Source organism: Schistocerca americana, chromosome 6, assembly GCF_021461395.2.
Source record: "Schistocerca americana isolate TAMUIC-IGC-003095 chromosome 6, iqSchAmer2.1, whole genome shotgun sequence".
Lineage (NCBI taxonomy): Eukaryota > Metazoa > Arthropoda > Insecta > Orthoptera > Acrididae > Schistocerca > Schistocerca americana.
The window spans coordinates 323,779,441-323,797,328 of record NC_060124.1 but is presented as its reverse complement, the minus strand read 5'-3'; the positions used below and the strand labels follow the sequence as shown (position 1 = coordinate 323,797,328).

General features: G+C 41.4%; 1 protein-coding gene across 1 annotated transcript in view; it reads left to right on the top strand.

Annotated features, from left to right (window-relative positions):
* The window catches only part of LOC124620114 (inactive dipeptidyl peptidase 10-like), a 1,175,439-nt gene that overhangs the window by 410,154 nt on the left and 747,397 nt on the right, over positions 1-17,888 (top strand). The window contains exon 2 of the mRNA XM_047146784.1: positions 5,263-5,476. Within this exon, the coding sequence (XP_047002740.1) occupies positions 5,263-5,476 (214 nt within the window). The remainder of the gene's footprint in view (positions 1-5,262; positions 5,477-17,888) is intronic.

Sequence of the window (17,888 nt, the reverse complement as noted above, 5' to 3'; positions counted from 1 at the left end):
TGATTCCCTGTTCTGCGTTAACTGTTTCAAATAGTTCGGGCCTGTTGGCACCAGAACGTCTAATATGTTATCGCCACGAGTCGGTTCTCTGTTTAACTGCTCAAGGTAGTTTTCAGATAAAGCACTTAAAAAAATTTCACTGGATGCTTCGTCCCTACCAACCGTTATGAACGTTTGAGTCTCCCAGTCTATATCCGGCAAATTAAAATCTCCACCCAGAACTATAGCATGGTGAGGAAATCTACTCGAAATATTTTCCAAATTATCCTTCAAGTGCTCAGCCACAACAGCTGCTGAGCCAGGGGGCCTATTGAGACATCCAATTACCATGTCTGAACCTGCTTTAACCGTGACCTTCACCCAAATCATTTCACATTTCGGATCTCCGTCAATTTCCTTCGATACTATTGCACTTCTTATCGCTATAAACACGCCTCCCCCTTCACTGTCCAGCCTGTCTCTGCGGTATACATTCCAATCTTAGTTTAGAATTTCATTATTGTATACGTCTGGTTTGAGCCAACTTATTGTCCCTAGTACCTAGTACTACTCTAGTGCGGACCGCAGCAGATGTCAACAACCTTTAAGGCGGAGTAGCGTGCCAGCCACCTGCAGCAGAGCACTACTCTCATCGTCCTGCTCGTGTCGTCCTTGCCGTATTAATGGACAACGGTATAAACAGGCAATGTAGATAGAGAGGTAAAAATTGACACACGCGATTGGAATGACATGGGGTTTTATCAGAACAAAAAAGAAAAAAAAATATTCCCAAAATGTCCGACAGATGGCGCTGGACAGCAAAACTGCTACCGTGCCGGGTGAGAGGTATGCCGATATGTTACGGAATCGCATCATCCCCAGCCTGGCTGATAAACTCCTGCTGTAACGTACGATGTTTATGCAGGATGGCTCTCCACCCCATATTGCTAGACGTTTGGTGATGATCGTGTGCTCAGCCGCCACTTTCGTCATGCTTGGCTTCCCAGGTCCCCAGACCTCAGCCCGTGATATTATTGGCTTTGGGGTTACCTGAAGTCACAAGTGTATCGTGATCGACCGACATCTCTAGGGATGCTGAAAGACAACATCCGACGACAATGCCTCACCATAACTCCGGACATGCTTTACACTGCTGTTCACAACATTATTCCTCAACTACAGGTATTGTTGAGGAATGATGGTGGACATAGAGCATTTCCTGTAAAGAACATCATCTTTGCTTTGTCTTACTTTGTTATGCTAATTATTGCTATTCTGATCAGATGAAGCGCCATCTGTCGGACATATTTTGAACTTTTGTATTTTTTTTTGTTCTAATAAAACCTCATGTCATTCCAAGCATGTGCGACAATTTGTACCTATCTATCTACATTATTCCGTGATTTATTCAGTTTTCAAATTTACACTGACTTTTTGATCACCTGGTACGCTCTACAAGTGCTACTGCTATTTTCATCTATAGCAATGTTTCTACTTGTTCTGAAATGTTATTTCACTCATTTAACTATCTTTTCTGCAATTTTAAATTTTGTATACATTTGACTAAATATTAATAGTAAATTTGTCATAATTTAGGCTTTTGAAAAATAAAGACTATCTTATAGAGGACGCGCGCATCTAATGCAAAGAGAGGGAACAAAATCTAAAAAAAAATTATATCTATATAAGACTGGTGTTTTACATTTTATAGCTAGTTTGACAACGCATGAACCTGTGTTCAAAGTATGCCGCCTTTAGGTTTGGACTATATGTATTTCGCATAAATTCAGTTAAATTACTAATAAGGTTGGTTAAATATTGCACTTATTTTTAGGTTGTAATATAAATTTTCTTTTGTATTGTTATAGAATCTGAAGATGGTCATTGTATGGCCGAAACTGGTTATGACTGTGTCATAAGAATGTGATTGCGTCTATAAATAAACAAAAAATTTTTTACAAAATAATCAATCACTTACTCAATTGACAAAATGTCTTTTTCCATAGCCCCGTAGTATTTCGTAGTAATTAAATATTGTTCTAATACTGTGGAGCATCGTGATGTCTCCTGGATGTGACAATTTTTTTGTGTGACGTGTGTATACCAAAGTGGCAGAGACATGTGATGTGTGCTGGCTGTGCCCTCTCAATCATAAAACTGTAGATCTATTGGTACTTCCCCTCAGTGAGGACTGCAGAAAACTGAGAAGTGCATTAGCATTGCTCGATTGTCGGCTGCCCCCTTCGTCCGTCACCTGTGGAACGTCCGGATCAAAGACGGGAGCGGTGACACATGTCGATATCACACACGGCGGCCGTAATTAGCTGAAAGCCCATCGCAGGATCCGTCTCTTTGACGGACGCGCCACGAGTAGGTCCGCTCGGTGCTAGTGGCTGCCAGTACGGCCTTCAAAAGGATGTTTTATCGACAGCGCTGTGGAGGTGCTCCATCAGCCATAGGCGGCGAGCCAGCAGTCGGGAAATCCCCGTATCGCATTCGCGGGCAGTGCTAGCTGGTGTCGTACACGCTTTTACCAATCCACAATATTCCACCTGTTTTACTTGAATAATCTAAAATATTTAAAATTCTTATTTATTGCTGGTATATATATATGTCTGCTACCCAGAAAGGTGGAAAGGTAGAAAGAGTGTATAGAGGGTCTATAGAAGTGAGATGAACTTGAGGGAAGTACTATAGAAATGGAAGAGGACGTAAAAGAAGATGAGATGGGAGACATGATACTGTTAGAAGATTTTGACAGAGCAATGAAACTCTTTAATCAAAAGAAGTCCCAGCGCGTGGTAGCCGAGCCGTCTGAGGCGCGTTGCCACGGTTGGTGAGGCTTCCCCTGTCGGAGGTTCGAATCCTTCCTTGAGCGACAATTACTGAGACCCTCTTGGGGCAATCTGGATAAAAATATAATGGCATACAAAGGAAGAATATTACAGAGCTAACAACGAAGCATTCTGGCGGCCACGCCAACAGAGGACTCTGATTACTTACTACAACTGTCGTTTCATCCATTTGGCTTCTTTCCCCATCTATTTCATCACTATTAAATATTCTTCTGTTACTTCTGTAAGCTTGTTATTATGTATGTCATTATATTTTTAACTAGAAACGCCACAAGAGAATGTCAGAATTACACTTTGTAACTTAACTAGTTCCTTTTTAACCATTTAATTTTTCGTTGTAGTTTTAATTATTTCATTTTATCACTGAAACAACTTATAAACTTGGTAAGGTACTATAGACTTTACCGATTGTATTCCTCGCACCAATTCGTAAAATCATATAATTTACGAATATGTGTACACCTTCAGGAGTGACATGTAACAAACTTCAGACACAAACACTTTGTGGCTACTGTACAGCAGTTTGCTATGGACAGTAGCGCGATTAACAAGATGACACCGCCGACATTAAGGTCCAGTGTATAGCACATTTTAAACATGTGCGACGATGCTATTATGACTTTGTGGGTATCTTTTGACGATGACACTGTATCTTCACCATATTAGGACATGTTTTAAAAGAGGTTCGCCTCGTCATATTTTAAGCCCATGTTTTTCACGTCTATGTGAGTAATACTTCTCATTATGACCTGCTTTTAAGATGTCGGCAGTCCACTAGTCGTATTAGTTTTTTTCCCATGTTTTGTTGCAGATGTGAAGATGATCATGCCTAAGGAAAGGCGATAGTCTATGGGTCTAACGGTTTTGTGATGATAGACGGAAGAAAAGAAAGGGATTTTTTGTTGCTTATGGAATTGTTCAGTTCACTTCAATTCATCATGGTGACAAACCAAGTTTTATATTTTATTTGTAGTAGTAAATCATGTTAACAGAAAGCACTGGTAATATTAATGCATAAATAAAACAGAACATTTGAAAACTAAGAATTAAATTATAAAGATGGAATTAACTCAAGTTCCAAGTGAATAACTTCCGTCTTACATTACTAGACATGTTACTGGCATCCTCGGAACAACTCGAGGATTACCGACTAACTACAACTATACCCACTTCTAAACCTATTGTTGCTACACTATTCTACATCTACATCACCCACACCATTATGTGCGTTCCTCGGCAGTCCTCGAGTTGCGCGTCCCTGTATAGGTGGCCATAGCATTCTTGCTCTTCTTTTTATTTCATTTTTGTCTTTTTCTTATATATATAACGGTCCATTTTCAACGGGTAATGTATCACGAAGCAAATACCGTCCGCACTGACGGAATGTTACGTGATACCACGTACTTAGACGTTTGTGACTATTACAGCCCCATCTATCACAAAACGGAAAAAGTGCTCCAACTAAAACATTAATATTTCTTTACGTACTACAGCCGGCCGTGGTGGCTGTGTGTTTCTAGGCACTTCAGTCCGGAACCGCGTGACTGCTACGGTCGCAGGTTTGAATCCTGCCTCGGGCATGGATGTGTGTGATGTCCTTAGGTTGGTTAGGTTTAAGTAGTTCTAAGTTCTAGGGGACTGATGACCTCAGATGTTGAGTCCCATAGTGCTCAGAGCCATTTGAACCATTTTACGTACTACACGAATATGTAATAAAAAATGGGGGTTCCTATTTAAAAAAACGCAGTTGATATCCGTTTGACCTATGGCAGCGCCATCTTGCGGGCCAACCATAGCGCCATCTGGATTCCCCCTTCAAGCTAGACAAGTTTTGATCTTTGTAGTTTTTTCGTTTGACGCTTATTTCGTGAGATATTTGTCCCGGTCACGATCAATGGATCACCCTATATATATATATATATATATATATATATATATATATATATATATTTGAGGAAACACTTCTTGTAACCTGTTGACATTGTTTTGATATTCAAAACGCCCACTTGCTCTTATAGACTGAAAGTTAAGCTGTTGTCTTTTAGATATCCGATGTGCTATCATATTCACTTTAGTCCACAAATTTCGGTCACTTACAATTGTTTGTAGATCGGGAACGACATGATCAGCCGAACCTTAATCTCCACATTCACAGAATGGTGTGTACTACGTCCCACTCGATGCAGATGTTTGGGATATGGACCGTGACCTGCTAACAGGTGCGCCGTACATCGACTAAGGTCAACGTAGCGCAGTTTGAGCCTGTTCCTGATGCTTACAGTGCTCCTAGTGTCCCAGTCAGACTGACATTCATCTGGTTATGGAAACCGATGAATGGGCAACCTGCAACTGGGACTGCTTTAGTCACTGAGAAATCTGAATGAACTTGAGCAGCTGAGAGAAACGCGTACCTCTGCGTCTGTTGCAGGAGCTGGTGGCGACCGGGCCCAACCAGCGCAACTGGCGCGGCATCCTGATCGCGCTGCTCGTGATCGTGGCCGTGCTCGGCCTGATCGTGTTCTCGATCGTGCTGCTGTCGCCGCCCGACGAAGGGCCCAGGGTGAAGGGCACGAAGTTCACGCTGGACGACGTGCTGAGTCCGCGCTTCCGGCCGCAGCCCTTCAACGGCACCTGGGTCTCCGGTGAGTACCCGCCGGCCCAGCACGGCACGCTGCATCTGTCCACCGGGCAGGCCAGCTCGCGGCCTCAGCACGGCTTGATGTATTCTGACTGATCCGCTACATAATCGTGTTCATACCTTATGGAGTAACTAGCTTAGCGCCCGCTGCTTCACTCGTATTTGCGTACTAATTACAGAAAACAATTTTGTGAACATACATCAGGCCCACTGAAAAATTATAGATGCGTTTCTTTTTATCTGCAGTCCTGACAAATTCGATTTGTCTTCCTGAGTGTTAAACAGCCTTCTTCGATTTCGTTCACTGATTGCAGCACACTCTAAACATTTCATGCTAATAATCATTGTTGTGTTGGCAGAAGAGCAAACACCGTCTTACTAGGGGAGGCCAAAATGCACGCGTTTTAGCTCACGCAGGCTGGCGTGAGGAGGGAAGGACTATACTGACGTGAGGTCTCGAACATGACAAGGAATTAGAATTCAGAAAGCGGACGTAATTAGTTTGATACTTAACTTTAATCCATTAATGATGAACGTGGCTCTTGACGGTACATGATTCACAATATTATCTGTTCAGATTATAGTAACTCAATACGGCGTACTGCTAGGTCGTAGCAAATGACGTAGCTGAAGGCTGCGCTAAACTGTCGTCTCTGCAAATGAGAGTGTATGTAGACAGTGAACCATCGGTAGCAAAGTCGGCTGTACAACTGGGGCGAGTGCTAGGGAGTCTCTCTAGACTAGACCTGCCGTGTGGCGGCGCTCGGTCTGCAATCACTGACAGTGGCGACACGCGGTTCCGACATATACTAACGGACCGCGGCCGATTTAAAGGCTACCACCTAGCAAGTGTGGTGTCTGGCGGTGACACCACAATCATTTTTGGGTTGAAGCTCTTTTTTCCATGTTTGCTTTAACAATACAAATGTTTTTGGATAGGGTCCGCCTTTAGCAAAACACAAATTTGTTTTTTAACCCAAACATGTTTCACTGCAGTTGCAGCATTTTCAGTGGGCTTTTATTTTATGGCTGGTAAAGATAAAGAATATTCCATACTGTTTGTATACATGTAACTATTCGTTCTTAAATCCTAATTACAGAAATTTGAAAAGAAACCCACATGAAATTATGAATTCATATCTTTTTACCACATGGTGTGGTTTTTCTGATGTATTGTGTTTCTACAGTGACTGTTTTGTTTCACAGTTGGTCATCTGCAACCGCTTTTGGCTTAAACAATTTATCTACTTTAAGGTGTAAGTGGTTGCAGATGACAAACTGTGAAACAAAACAGTCACTGTAGAAACATAATACATCACAAAAACCAACCACGTTGCAAAATGGTATGAATTCATAATTTAATTTTTTTTAAATATCTGTAATTGTGATTTAAAAACTAATAGTTACATGTATACAAACAGTAAAGAATATTCTTTTTCTTTAACAGGTATAAAATAAAAGCCTACTGAAGATGCTGCAACTGCAGTGAAACATGTTTGGGTTAAAAAACAAAATTCTGTTTTGCTGAAGGGGGACCCTATCCAAAAACATATGTATTTCATGCTAATTAAGGCCAAAGATGCATTTGTGACCATAAATCGAGTCTGCAGCTGGAGTCTGAGGTTGTAGTTAATCCTGTTTTTAGACCTCCTGTGTTGATGTTTACGTAGAAACGTTTGTCCTGTAACAGATTCAACAACAGCAACAAATTAAAAATAGACTTCCATAGCTCACCATTCACTAATACGTCCAGTGTCTCATTCACCTGAATTTCCAGTGCCAGTTTTCAAAGAATTTTCCTCTTTGGATGCATAGAAACGGTAGTCTTGTGAAAGTCGAAGTTACCTCAGCGAAAAAATTTTCCCAATGAGAATGATTTCATTCGCAAGAGATTCGAGCTCATGAGTGGAATGACTTGGCACGAAATTTGAGACTATCCAGGAATGCTTCAGAACCGTTCGCATCAGAACTGAGAGCGGAAAACCTGCTTGAAAAGTGAGCTGAGGTATCCTACTTTTGATCAAAAGAAAGTGCGTTCCTGTAATTCTTTCGAAGTGATAACGGATTTGTATATTGCTATATTGTATGTTGTTTAATGGACTATTTGATATTTCAGCTTATATCGCAAATGAATAGCGATTATCAGTCGATAAGTGCAGTCCCATTAGGCCATTCAGTTCGTTTGCCTGAATAATTTGAAGACATAAAATGAGTCATTGATTCCTTGCAATATAGCATGCATCAATGGATCATCTGTGCGGATCTTAAAACGGTCTGTTTCCTCCTTGATTGAAATATGAGCAAAAAATCGCGTTTTCTACATAGCCATCTTTCTCACTTCCCGGAAAATCTTCGTTCAGTCAGTGATAAGCAGCATGTGTGATTCCATAAAGGTTCCAAGGTGATGGAGACACTGTAAGAAGGTAGATGTGATGCAAATATGATGGCTGACTACTGTTGGAGAATCAGGCGAGAGTGACCACTGATTAAATACTCCGGAAGAAGATATAAGCAAAAATTTTTACTTTATATTTGCCGTTTGGTAAAGAAACTTTACTATTTGTATGAAACCAGTTTACCTCTCAGTAATTATTACAGCGTTTGTATGAATTAAATTGTCCCTCATCTACAGAATATTTGATAAGTTTGGCATTTATTTTCCTTTGTATTTACATACTGTATGACTTTTGAAACAAAGAGAGGGTATTCTGTATGTAAAAAAAAGTGACTTGAAAGAAAAAAAATCTGCAGTTTTTTTCTTTTTTGATTCAGACTCCAAAAGTTAGTCAAGAGCAAGTCACAGATCTAACACAATCAAACTGCTTTTCTCCAGTGTAATGGTTTATCTTGAAAAAAAAAATTCACCCATTATTTCAGCCCTGTAGGGGTTTAATTTCTGAAAATTCTGAAACATATACTTTTTTTATTGCTGGCCGAGAAACCAAATACCAAATTCAGTAGATCTAGCTTCAAGACTGCCTTGATAGCGATATATTTTCAAAAAAAATTTCGTCCTCTATTTCACCCTTGTAGGATTTCTACGTTATAAGGTCAACACTTACTCCAAATTTTTCGTTTCCATTCTTAGCAGTTTTGGCTGGTTAGTTATGAATCGGTGAATCAGTCTGAAAAGCTTTTAGGGGTGTTGCAGGGTAGCTGTGCTGAGAAATAACTGTTAATAAAAAACTCGATACATTTCTGCGCCTCTGAGTTCATTGGCATTGACCGCAAACAGTTTCTGTCCCCAGAGACGAAGTCGCCAAACATCATCTTTGTTTGGTTTCCTAAAACCGAACAAGAGAGCGATGCAAAAATTTGACATAGAAAGATAGAGGGATCGAACTTCAGCCAAAGGCTACACAATCCAGTGCGCAGTTACGTACGCTATGCCAACAACTGACATTGTATCTGACGGGTCGCTTGAATTTGTGCGTGCAACGGCCTGATTGGCTAACTTCAAAGCTAATTAACTCGGAATCGGCGCAACGTACCGAGTTCTTTTCTGGACAGTTATATCTTAGCTCAGTGTATCCTGCAGCACCCTGATAAGCTTTTCATACTGTTTTCAAACACCCTTTATATACAGATGAATACGTAGTGACAATAGAAAACTTGTTTGGATGATTTAGTGTCACCTGAAGATGTTATTTTCCTTAATTAGTTGTACGATTGCACAATGTCAGTTTTAGAGCATTGCAAACTACAAACAATTCATCTATGGCTCATTGTAGCATTCAAGTCTATGCACCTGTGGTATTTAAACTTCATTCCCTGTATCGTGCGTGTCAGTGCAGGTGTTGTAATTGTCATAAGTTTGAAAACACTACCTCGTTAGTATTTTTAAAATTACAAACATTTCACATCTCATCTCAATCAACTTATATCGTGTGCTTACGTGCATGTCTGGAAGACGAACGGCAGCTGCAAGAAATACTTCGAAATTTATTCGGAGACTACGATTTTATCACAACCATTAAAGCATTTACGACTGCGTGTCAATTGCGTTGCCGCTTTTTCAAGTTCTAATGACGACTAGAAACCCAAAATCATTTATTCATACAAGTAAGTTAAAATGTGACCACGCGTGCGAATTTCTAAGTTTTGTAAAAGTTCAGTTCTGAAAGAAATAAAAATAAGAAGGAGGCAAATAAGACTGGCTTGGGAGAAAAGAAAGTGGCTGAGAAAATGGACAAAGATGTTAGAGGATGATAGCAGAGAAGTAAGAAAGAAATGTTTGGAATGTCATCTTGGAAAATCAAGTTTTCTGCCGCCAACTGACATCGTATTGGCTCGATATTTCGATCGCGTAACTCGCAATCTTCAGCAGGTGCTTCCTGAGGCGTGCAAGTACGACGTCGACTACCGACAGAAAACCCGATTTTTAAGACGACAGCACCTCAGCAGGATAGCGTCAAGACCTGCTCTATGGAATGGTTAACTGTAAGAGGAGAGATATAAGAAAGAATGCAACACTCGTGGACAGAAACGTGAAAGAGGACAATAGGTTGGTTGATTTGGGGGAGGGGTCAAATTAATGAGGTCATCGGTCCCATCGGATTAGGGAAGGATGGGGAAGGAAATCGGCCGTGCCCTGTCAAAGGATTCATCCCGGCATTTTGCCGGAAGCGATTTAGGAAATCACGGAAACCTAAATCAGGATGACCGGACACGGTTTTTAACCGTCGTCCACCCGAATGCGAGTCCAGTGTGCTAACCACGGCGCCACCAGGTTCGGTAGGTTAATAGAAGAGAAGATACTGTGGAAGGGTACTTTGAGCACTTGCTAAATCCAAACGGACTTGGAGATAAAGGAAATAGACCAAAGGAGGTAGAAGTAAACTCTGGGGCGAAACGGACCTGACATGAAAAGAAATGGAAATGGCATTGGACAAGATGTAAGGTGGAAAGGCACCAGGATGGACAAGGTAAGTGTCGAAATGGTGAAAGCGGCAGAGGAGGTTGGGAAACAGTGGTTATATCGTGTGATGAGCGTTGTGTGGAATGAGAAGAAGACTGTAGAAGATTGGAAGGGGACACTAATTGTCCCTGTACTCAAGAAACTGGGTAGGAAGGATTATAGAAACTACAAGTGAGTCACTCTGATAACACACTGTGCCAAGGTATAGGAAAAGATCCTGGAGAGCAGGATCCGAACTCGGGTCGAGAACACATTGAAAGAGAAATGGCTTGGCTTCAGACCTGGAAGTTCAACTTCTGTCCTCATACTTGTAGTGAAGCAGCCCCAGGAGCATCACTATGAATATGGGGAGGACATTGTAATGGCCTTTCTAGATATAGAAAACGCATTTGATAGTTTCTCTAGAAGAAAGGTATATGAGGCACTGGAAAAGAAGGGAGTGAAAAACGAGACAAGATGCCGAGTGGGGGATATATACTGTGGAAGTATGAGCTGTATGAAAGTGAGAATGAAAGGAAGTTCAACTTCTGTCCTCATACTTGTAGTGAAGCAGCCCCAGGAGCATCACTATGAATATGGGGAGGACATTGTAATGGCCTTTCCAGATATAGAAAACGCATTTGATAGTTTCTCTAGAAGAAAGGTATATGAGGCACTGGAAAAGAAGGGAGTGAAAAACGAGACAAGATGTCGAGTGGAGGATATATACTGTGCAAGTATGAGCTGTATGAAAGTGAGAATGAAAGGATGGACTGATTTCAGCAAGCAAATGATGTGAAACAAGGAAGGTCATTTTCATCTCTCCTCTTCATTCTAGTCTTGGATGAGAGGCTGGATACGACAAGATGAAAGCAATGGTGTCTGCGGATGACTGGATGATCTAGGGAAGCAAGGAGAAGAAGATTTGGGAAACAACTGGATGTTTAGGAAGAAATTGTAAGACAATATGGAATAAAATTTAATGTAAAGAAATGTTGGGTCCAGATTACAACTAGAAAGAAAGATAGACCATCTAGTGGAATAAGGACTGGAGGTGAACAATTGATGAGGGTGTCAAGTACTTGGAAGCGTGATAGAGGAAAATGGAAGAAATCGTAAAGAGATCAGTGGCCTTGGCCAGCAGGCAGAACCATTCCTGCGAAGTGTTATGAGCCTGGTTTGGACCAAAGAAGCAAAGAATATATAGAAGTTACTAGATACCAGTACCGATCTATGCATCTGAAATATGGGTAATGAAGAAAAGGGATGTATGTAGATTGCAGGCATTTGAAATGTAGGTCTTCAGAGTACAGTAGGAGTAACAAGGATAGGTAGGATGAGGAATGGAAGGTTAAGGGAAATACTGAAAGAGGAACACTTGCAGAGAACAATGGAAACATTAAGGCGAAAATGATATGGGAATCAAAAGATAGTGGAAAACAAGAGGATTCCTTAGAAGAAAATGAAATGGATTTGCGAAGGAAACGACGAAGAAGAAGACCAGATGATAGATGGCTGGAGTAGTTTGTTGAAAAGGAGGCGAGGAAGGAACCAAAGTAAACTCAGAATGATTGTGGGAAAACAGGACTAGATGGCGAGGCGTATATTCCAAACAGGCCCAGCCTGGGGCTGGAAGCTGTTCGAGACGCTAATGATAATGTCAGCATTCGAAAGTATTGCCCACCAGAGAAGTTACAAGGGCCGCTCGGCCGCACTGCCATCCAGAATTGTGTTTCTGTACACGGTGACGCTAAGCCGCCCACCAAACCAACTAGTGCCGCGCCGTCTCAGTACGTCAGCTGCCGGCTTTTGCGCCTGGATCCGCGCGCGCATTGAATCCCGGCAAACGGCCGTGCCGTGCGGGCTGCGTCAGCCCCTGCCACCTGTTGCTGTGCTGGTGATTATGCCAGCCCAGAACACCACAGCACAGCCTGATGGCGTTACGGACAGTTAGCCGAGCGGCGTTCCTTCTGCGAGCTGGCGTACGTGACGCACTGCCAATGCACTCGCCTCGTTCGTTCAGAAGCTTGCCGTGTTTCTAAGCTCCTTTTCGCTATCTATCTCTATAGAGAATGTCGCCGGCCGCGGTGGTCTAGCGGTTCTAGGCGCTCAGTCCGGAACCGCGCGACTGCTACGGTCGCAGGTTCGAATCCTGCCTCGGGCATGGATGTGTGTGATGTCCTTAGGTTAGTTAGATTTAGGTAGTTCTAAGTTCTAGGGGACTGATGACCACAGATGTTAAGTCCCATAGCGCTCAGAGCCATTTGAACCATTTTGCCAGAGAATGTCATAGGAACATTATTGGTAGGTTGTCTGGGGCCCGTACCACTGACTCATATCTTCTTAAACTTAATGTTTTATTGACGCATAGTATTTCAGCGTAAAGCAAAACTAAATTTTATTTCTAAAACTAGCTGAAAAACCCGCTTCGCTTGGTCATGAAGCCGGTGTTGTGTTGTCGTGGTCTTGTCTTGACTGTAGATATTTTAGTATGTGGTTCTCTTTGGCTTTGGCGTCATCATGTGTGCAGATGTGTATGTAAATCGTTCTTGGTGTTACCAGAATATGCCAGATCTTATTTTGTTTGAGTAACACGACGTCGAAACTTCAATTCAGTTATCATACTCTGGTCACTTAGAAGAAAACATTATGAACCAACATCTCGCTTCAGGAGGAGACAGCTCGTTTAAATTTAATTGAAATAGTTCATAGTCACTGCAATCAATATTAATGAACTTTGCATTACACACGCTGCAGAACGGGCTGCGTAGACGTAATTATTAACCATTATTATTTTTAATTACAGGTTTGCAAAGTTTTCTGTCTTTCTTCTCTCTTGTTCTTTAGACAGTCTAATAAATATTCATCAACAAGTTATCAACATGTTCCAGCTACCTCAAAGTTTACGTCCAACCAGTGATTATGACAGTCTGCTTTATTGAAATATTATACTAACACTTGACATTAGATATCAATACTGTTAATTTTTGTTAATATTCACACTAAAATGCAGTTAATTTCACCTTTTACTTTTCACTTGATAATTCTGTTTAACGTCAAATATCACAAATTTTGAATTGTAATCAGTAAAGAATCTTTCTTTCTCTTTAAATAAATTCAAGTCCCTGGAACTACATCTCTGGAGATGAAAATTACGCCGACTTGGCGCGGGTAATACTTCAGTAAAATGATCGGTACACTTTTTAAATAACTTTGTATATTTTCAGTACTTCACTCTACACAACACGTAATACTAGCAATCACAACCACAGTAATAACAGCAATCACAGGACGGGAATCAGAGCAGCAACCGAAATAGTAATAAGTATAGTAATGGGAATAGTATTGAGCTAACAATGATGGGTATGTGCATATATAAACAAACTGCGATATTACAGCTTTGTTTTTTTTTATAACTTTATATTGCTAGTCATTTTACTTCCTTCTAATTGAAATTTTTACTTAAATATTTCAAATAATGCTAATTAAAAGTTATTATGAAAAAAGAGTTACTGAAATATTTCCCTAAACTGACGAAAATGAGAGAGTGGTTGCAGTCGTCTCTTTCATTTGTTTTCTGAGGACATTCTACATTACTCGAGAACATTGTGAACATCGTAAAAATTAAAATGTTGAAACTCCACTTAATACACTGTTTACTATCTCTAGCGTTCCAACTGCACTTAAATTGGATTCATTTTCTGTCCCTTTCACTTTCTCTTGGATTCTACGAATCGATTTCTAAAAGTACGAGGGCAATTTGTTTATTAAGGGTCGATCGCAAAATGTGAACCACAGTAAGCTTTGCGCAGATGTATAGGGCAGAGTTTCTGGTATACCCGTCGATCGCGTCACGTCGCTCTTTCCACTTATGAGCGCACTTTGTGTACGTAAAGACGCCTATAATGTAGTGTCACCCGCCAAGTATGAGAGCCCGCTGGGAGATTTCGCCTGATTTCACGCAGTCCACATAACGTTTCTGTCGTACATTTGCTTTTTCGTGGCCGTCTTCAGCCGCACGTTACAGCGGCAATGATGACGCTCCTGTAGCGATTTCGCTGGGAAGTGTCTGATCACCGACCATCCAGCCCGGACTTAGTTCCCTCCGATTTTCATCTGTTTCCTAATGTGAACCGCTAATTATGAAGGTAACATTTCGGCACCGACAACGAGCTGCAACCCAACGTAGAAAATTCGGGAAAAGCACAGACGACTGTCTTATATGACGAGGGTGTTGCAAGCTTATTACCACCCAACGACAAACGTCCAAGCAAGAGCGGCGACAGCTTAGAGGAGTAGCTGGAAGGTGTAACTAACTGTTGTAAATAAAACATTTTTGATTTTTACTGTGATTCGAGCTGCGAGGTACCACTAGCACGACAGGATAATGAAACTTTCTACAACATTCTCTAAGATCTGGAAAATTCTGGAATGTTCTCAACCACTCCTATTTTAAACGAGCTTCTGAGAACGAGTGCAGATTGTCCGTGTTTTGGTCTGACTGGCTAGCGCTCATGTACATTTACAGCTATTGTCGTAGCTTTTGTTAACAGCGAATTTGTAGTGAAGCTTCACCACGCCATTAGCTCTACAGTCGTCTGTTCCACTTTTAATTTGCGACCGTTACGACTGGTCGTTTATTAGTTAGCCTAAGGTCTGCCACACAGGTGGGAGGAGCGACAAACCGTGACTGCGGCCGCAGTTTGTGTAAGTGCGCAGTGTTTGGTTCAGTTGAGTCCGCTTTTTCTAAACGAGTTTCTGACAAGAAGTGAACACTACCTGTATTTTAGATTGACTGGTGTTTATTTACATTCAGAGCTTCCTTGTTCATTTGTTGCAGCAGCTTTTGTGAAAGCCACCCTCTAGTGACAAGTAACTGTACATACACCTCTTGTCAGCAGTGTTATTTAATTCTGATTTAAGAGCTTGCGAATATTGTGATCTCAGGCTATCTGATGGTTCGATGCATGGAGCTACAGAATCCTCTCCTGGACCAGTTGCAACATAAATTATCAATTATTTGCTGGATGTATTCCAATCTGTCTTCCTCTACAGTTTCTACCCTCTACAGCTCCCTCTAGTACCATGGAAGTTATTCCCTGAAGTCTGGACACATGTCCTGTCACCCGACCCCTTCTTCATTTCGGCATTTTCCATATTTTCATGTATTCCGATCCTCTCCGATTCTGCGGAGTACCTTCTCACCCCTTACCACATCAGTCCACCTGATTTTCAATATTCTTTTCTAGCACTACGTCTCAAATGCTTCGATTCTCCTTTGTTCCGGCTCTCCCACAGTACATGTTTCACTACCGTACATTGCTGTGCTCAAAGTGAATATTCTCAAAAATGTCTTCCTCAAATTAAAGCTTATGTTTGATAGCAGTAGATTACTCTTGGGTAGGAATGCCCTTTACGCCAGTTCTAGTCTGTTTCTTATATCCATCATGGGTTACTTTGCTTTCTAGCTTGCATAATTCCTTAACTTCATCTACTTCGTGATCCCCAGTTCTGATGTTAATTTTCTCGCTGTTCTCATTTCTGCTACTTCTCATTAGTTTCGCTTTTCTTCGATCTCCTGGCAATACATACTCTTTGCCCATTAGACTGTTCATTCCATTCAACAAATCCTATAATTCTTCTTCACTTCCACTGAGGATAACAGTGTCATTAGCGAATCTTATGATTGATATACTTTCATCCTGAATTTTGCTACTTCGATGTGTAAGTGGAACAGTAGTGGAGAAAGGCTACATCCCTGACCTATACCCTTTCCTATCCGAGCACTTCGTTCTTGGTCTTCCAGTTTTATTTTCCCTCTTGGTTCTTGTACATATTGTATGTTAACCATCGTTCCCTATACCTTACCCCTAATTTTCTCAGAATTTCAAATATCTTCCCCATTTTATACTGTTAAACGGTTTCTTCAGGCCGACAAAAGTTATTCTCTCAGCAACTTGGATACATGAGCAATTAAGCTGATCGTGCGATAATTCTCGCACTTGTCCGCTCTTGCTATCTCCATAATTGCGTGGATGATGTTTTTTAGGAAGTCTGATGGTAAATAGGCAGTCTCATATATATTTACTATTAAAAAGAGTAGGAACATCTTTCTGCTGGAGTAGTAGTGATTCCCCAGCAGAAAGAGATTCCAACTCAATATTTTGAAGATGACCGCAGTAGTGGTCGAAACCGGTCACCTTAATAAATAAATCGTGATCAAGACTATTTTTAATAGTAAATATTTGTAACTCATTGATCACTGCTACTCCCATAATGTATTTAAAAGTAATTAGTCTCATATATTGTCACACTAACATAAACGTAACTGCATCTTGCAGTTATCGAGTGTGAGTCTGCGGCGGTCGATGAATTCCAACAGCCGTCACTTGAATAGCTTGCTTTTAGACTACCAGGTTCGACTCCTCGATACAGTTATCTTCAGGCCCTGTACAGTAAAAATTACTGAACATCAGACAAACACATATTAAAATGTCATACATAGTATTATACAAACGGAACAGAGGATACAAGTAAAAATTTGTAAGTAAAAGGAAGCCAGTAATGAACTAATACACTCAGTATACAGTCAATAATATACTGTAAAAATATAACACACACTCATGTTCAGAAAAAACAGAACACTTTGAATGACTAGAGATAGGACTTTCATATTCACAGGACATGCACGTTAGTGTGTTCTGCAGAAATGGTAAGCATTTGCTCCATGTCCGCATGCGGGTTAAAGGTAATGGACCAGTGTGACTTGATCAGACGTGCAGAATGCCTCGCAGACGTATGCGCGGACCGTACTGTCAAGTCAGTGAGTTTGAAACAGGGCGCATCATTGGCATGAGAGAATATGATGTGTCTATCCGGGAAACTACTGTTGCCGGCCTGAGTGGCCGTGCGATTCTAGGCGCTACAGTCTGGAGCCGAGCGACCGCTACGGTCACAGGTTCGAATCCTGCCACGGGCATGGATGTGTTTGACGTCCTTAGGTTAGTTAGGTTTAATTAGTTCTAAGTTCGAGGCGACTGATGACCTCAGAAGTTTAATCGCATAGTGCTCAGAGCCATTTGAACCATTTTTGAAACTACTGCTCTTGTGGGACGAAGTGTTTCGGCAATGCAACAGATTGTGCCGAATTGTTCACGGAAAGCCGTAGAGCACGATGAGATGGGTCAGGTCGCACACCCTGAGAAGATCGACACCTGATGCGAATAGCATTTCAAGACGTATCTGCGTCCTCCTAGGCTCTGCCGCAACAGTGGAACAGTGGAACCCATCATACGCTATGAGGGGTGACAGTCCTTCGACGCTTCTTACGGCACGGGTTACGTGGGTGTCGTCCACTTCTCTGCCTACCTTTGACGAGTGTGCAGAAACATGCTAGACAGCAATGGTGTATAGAAGGACGTCACTGAGGACAGGCATGGCATCAGGTAGTCTTTCCGGACGGATCCAGTACCTATTTGTTTGAAAATGATGACCTCATTTTGGTTCTCCGCAGAGAGAG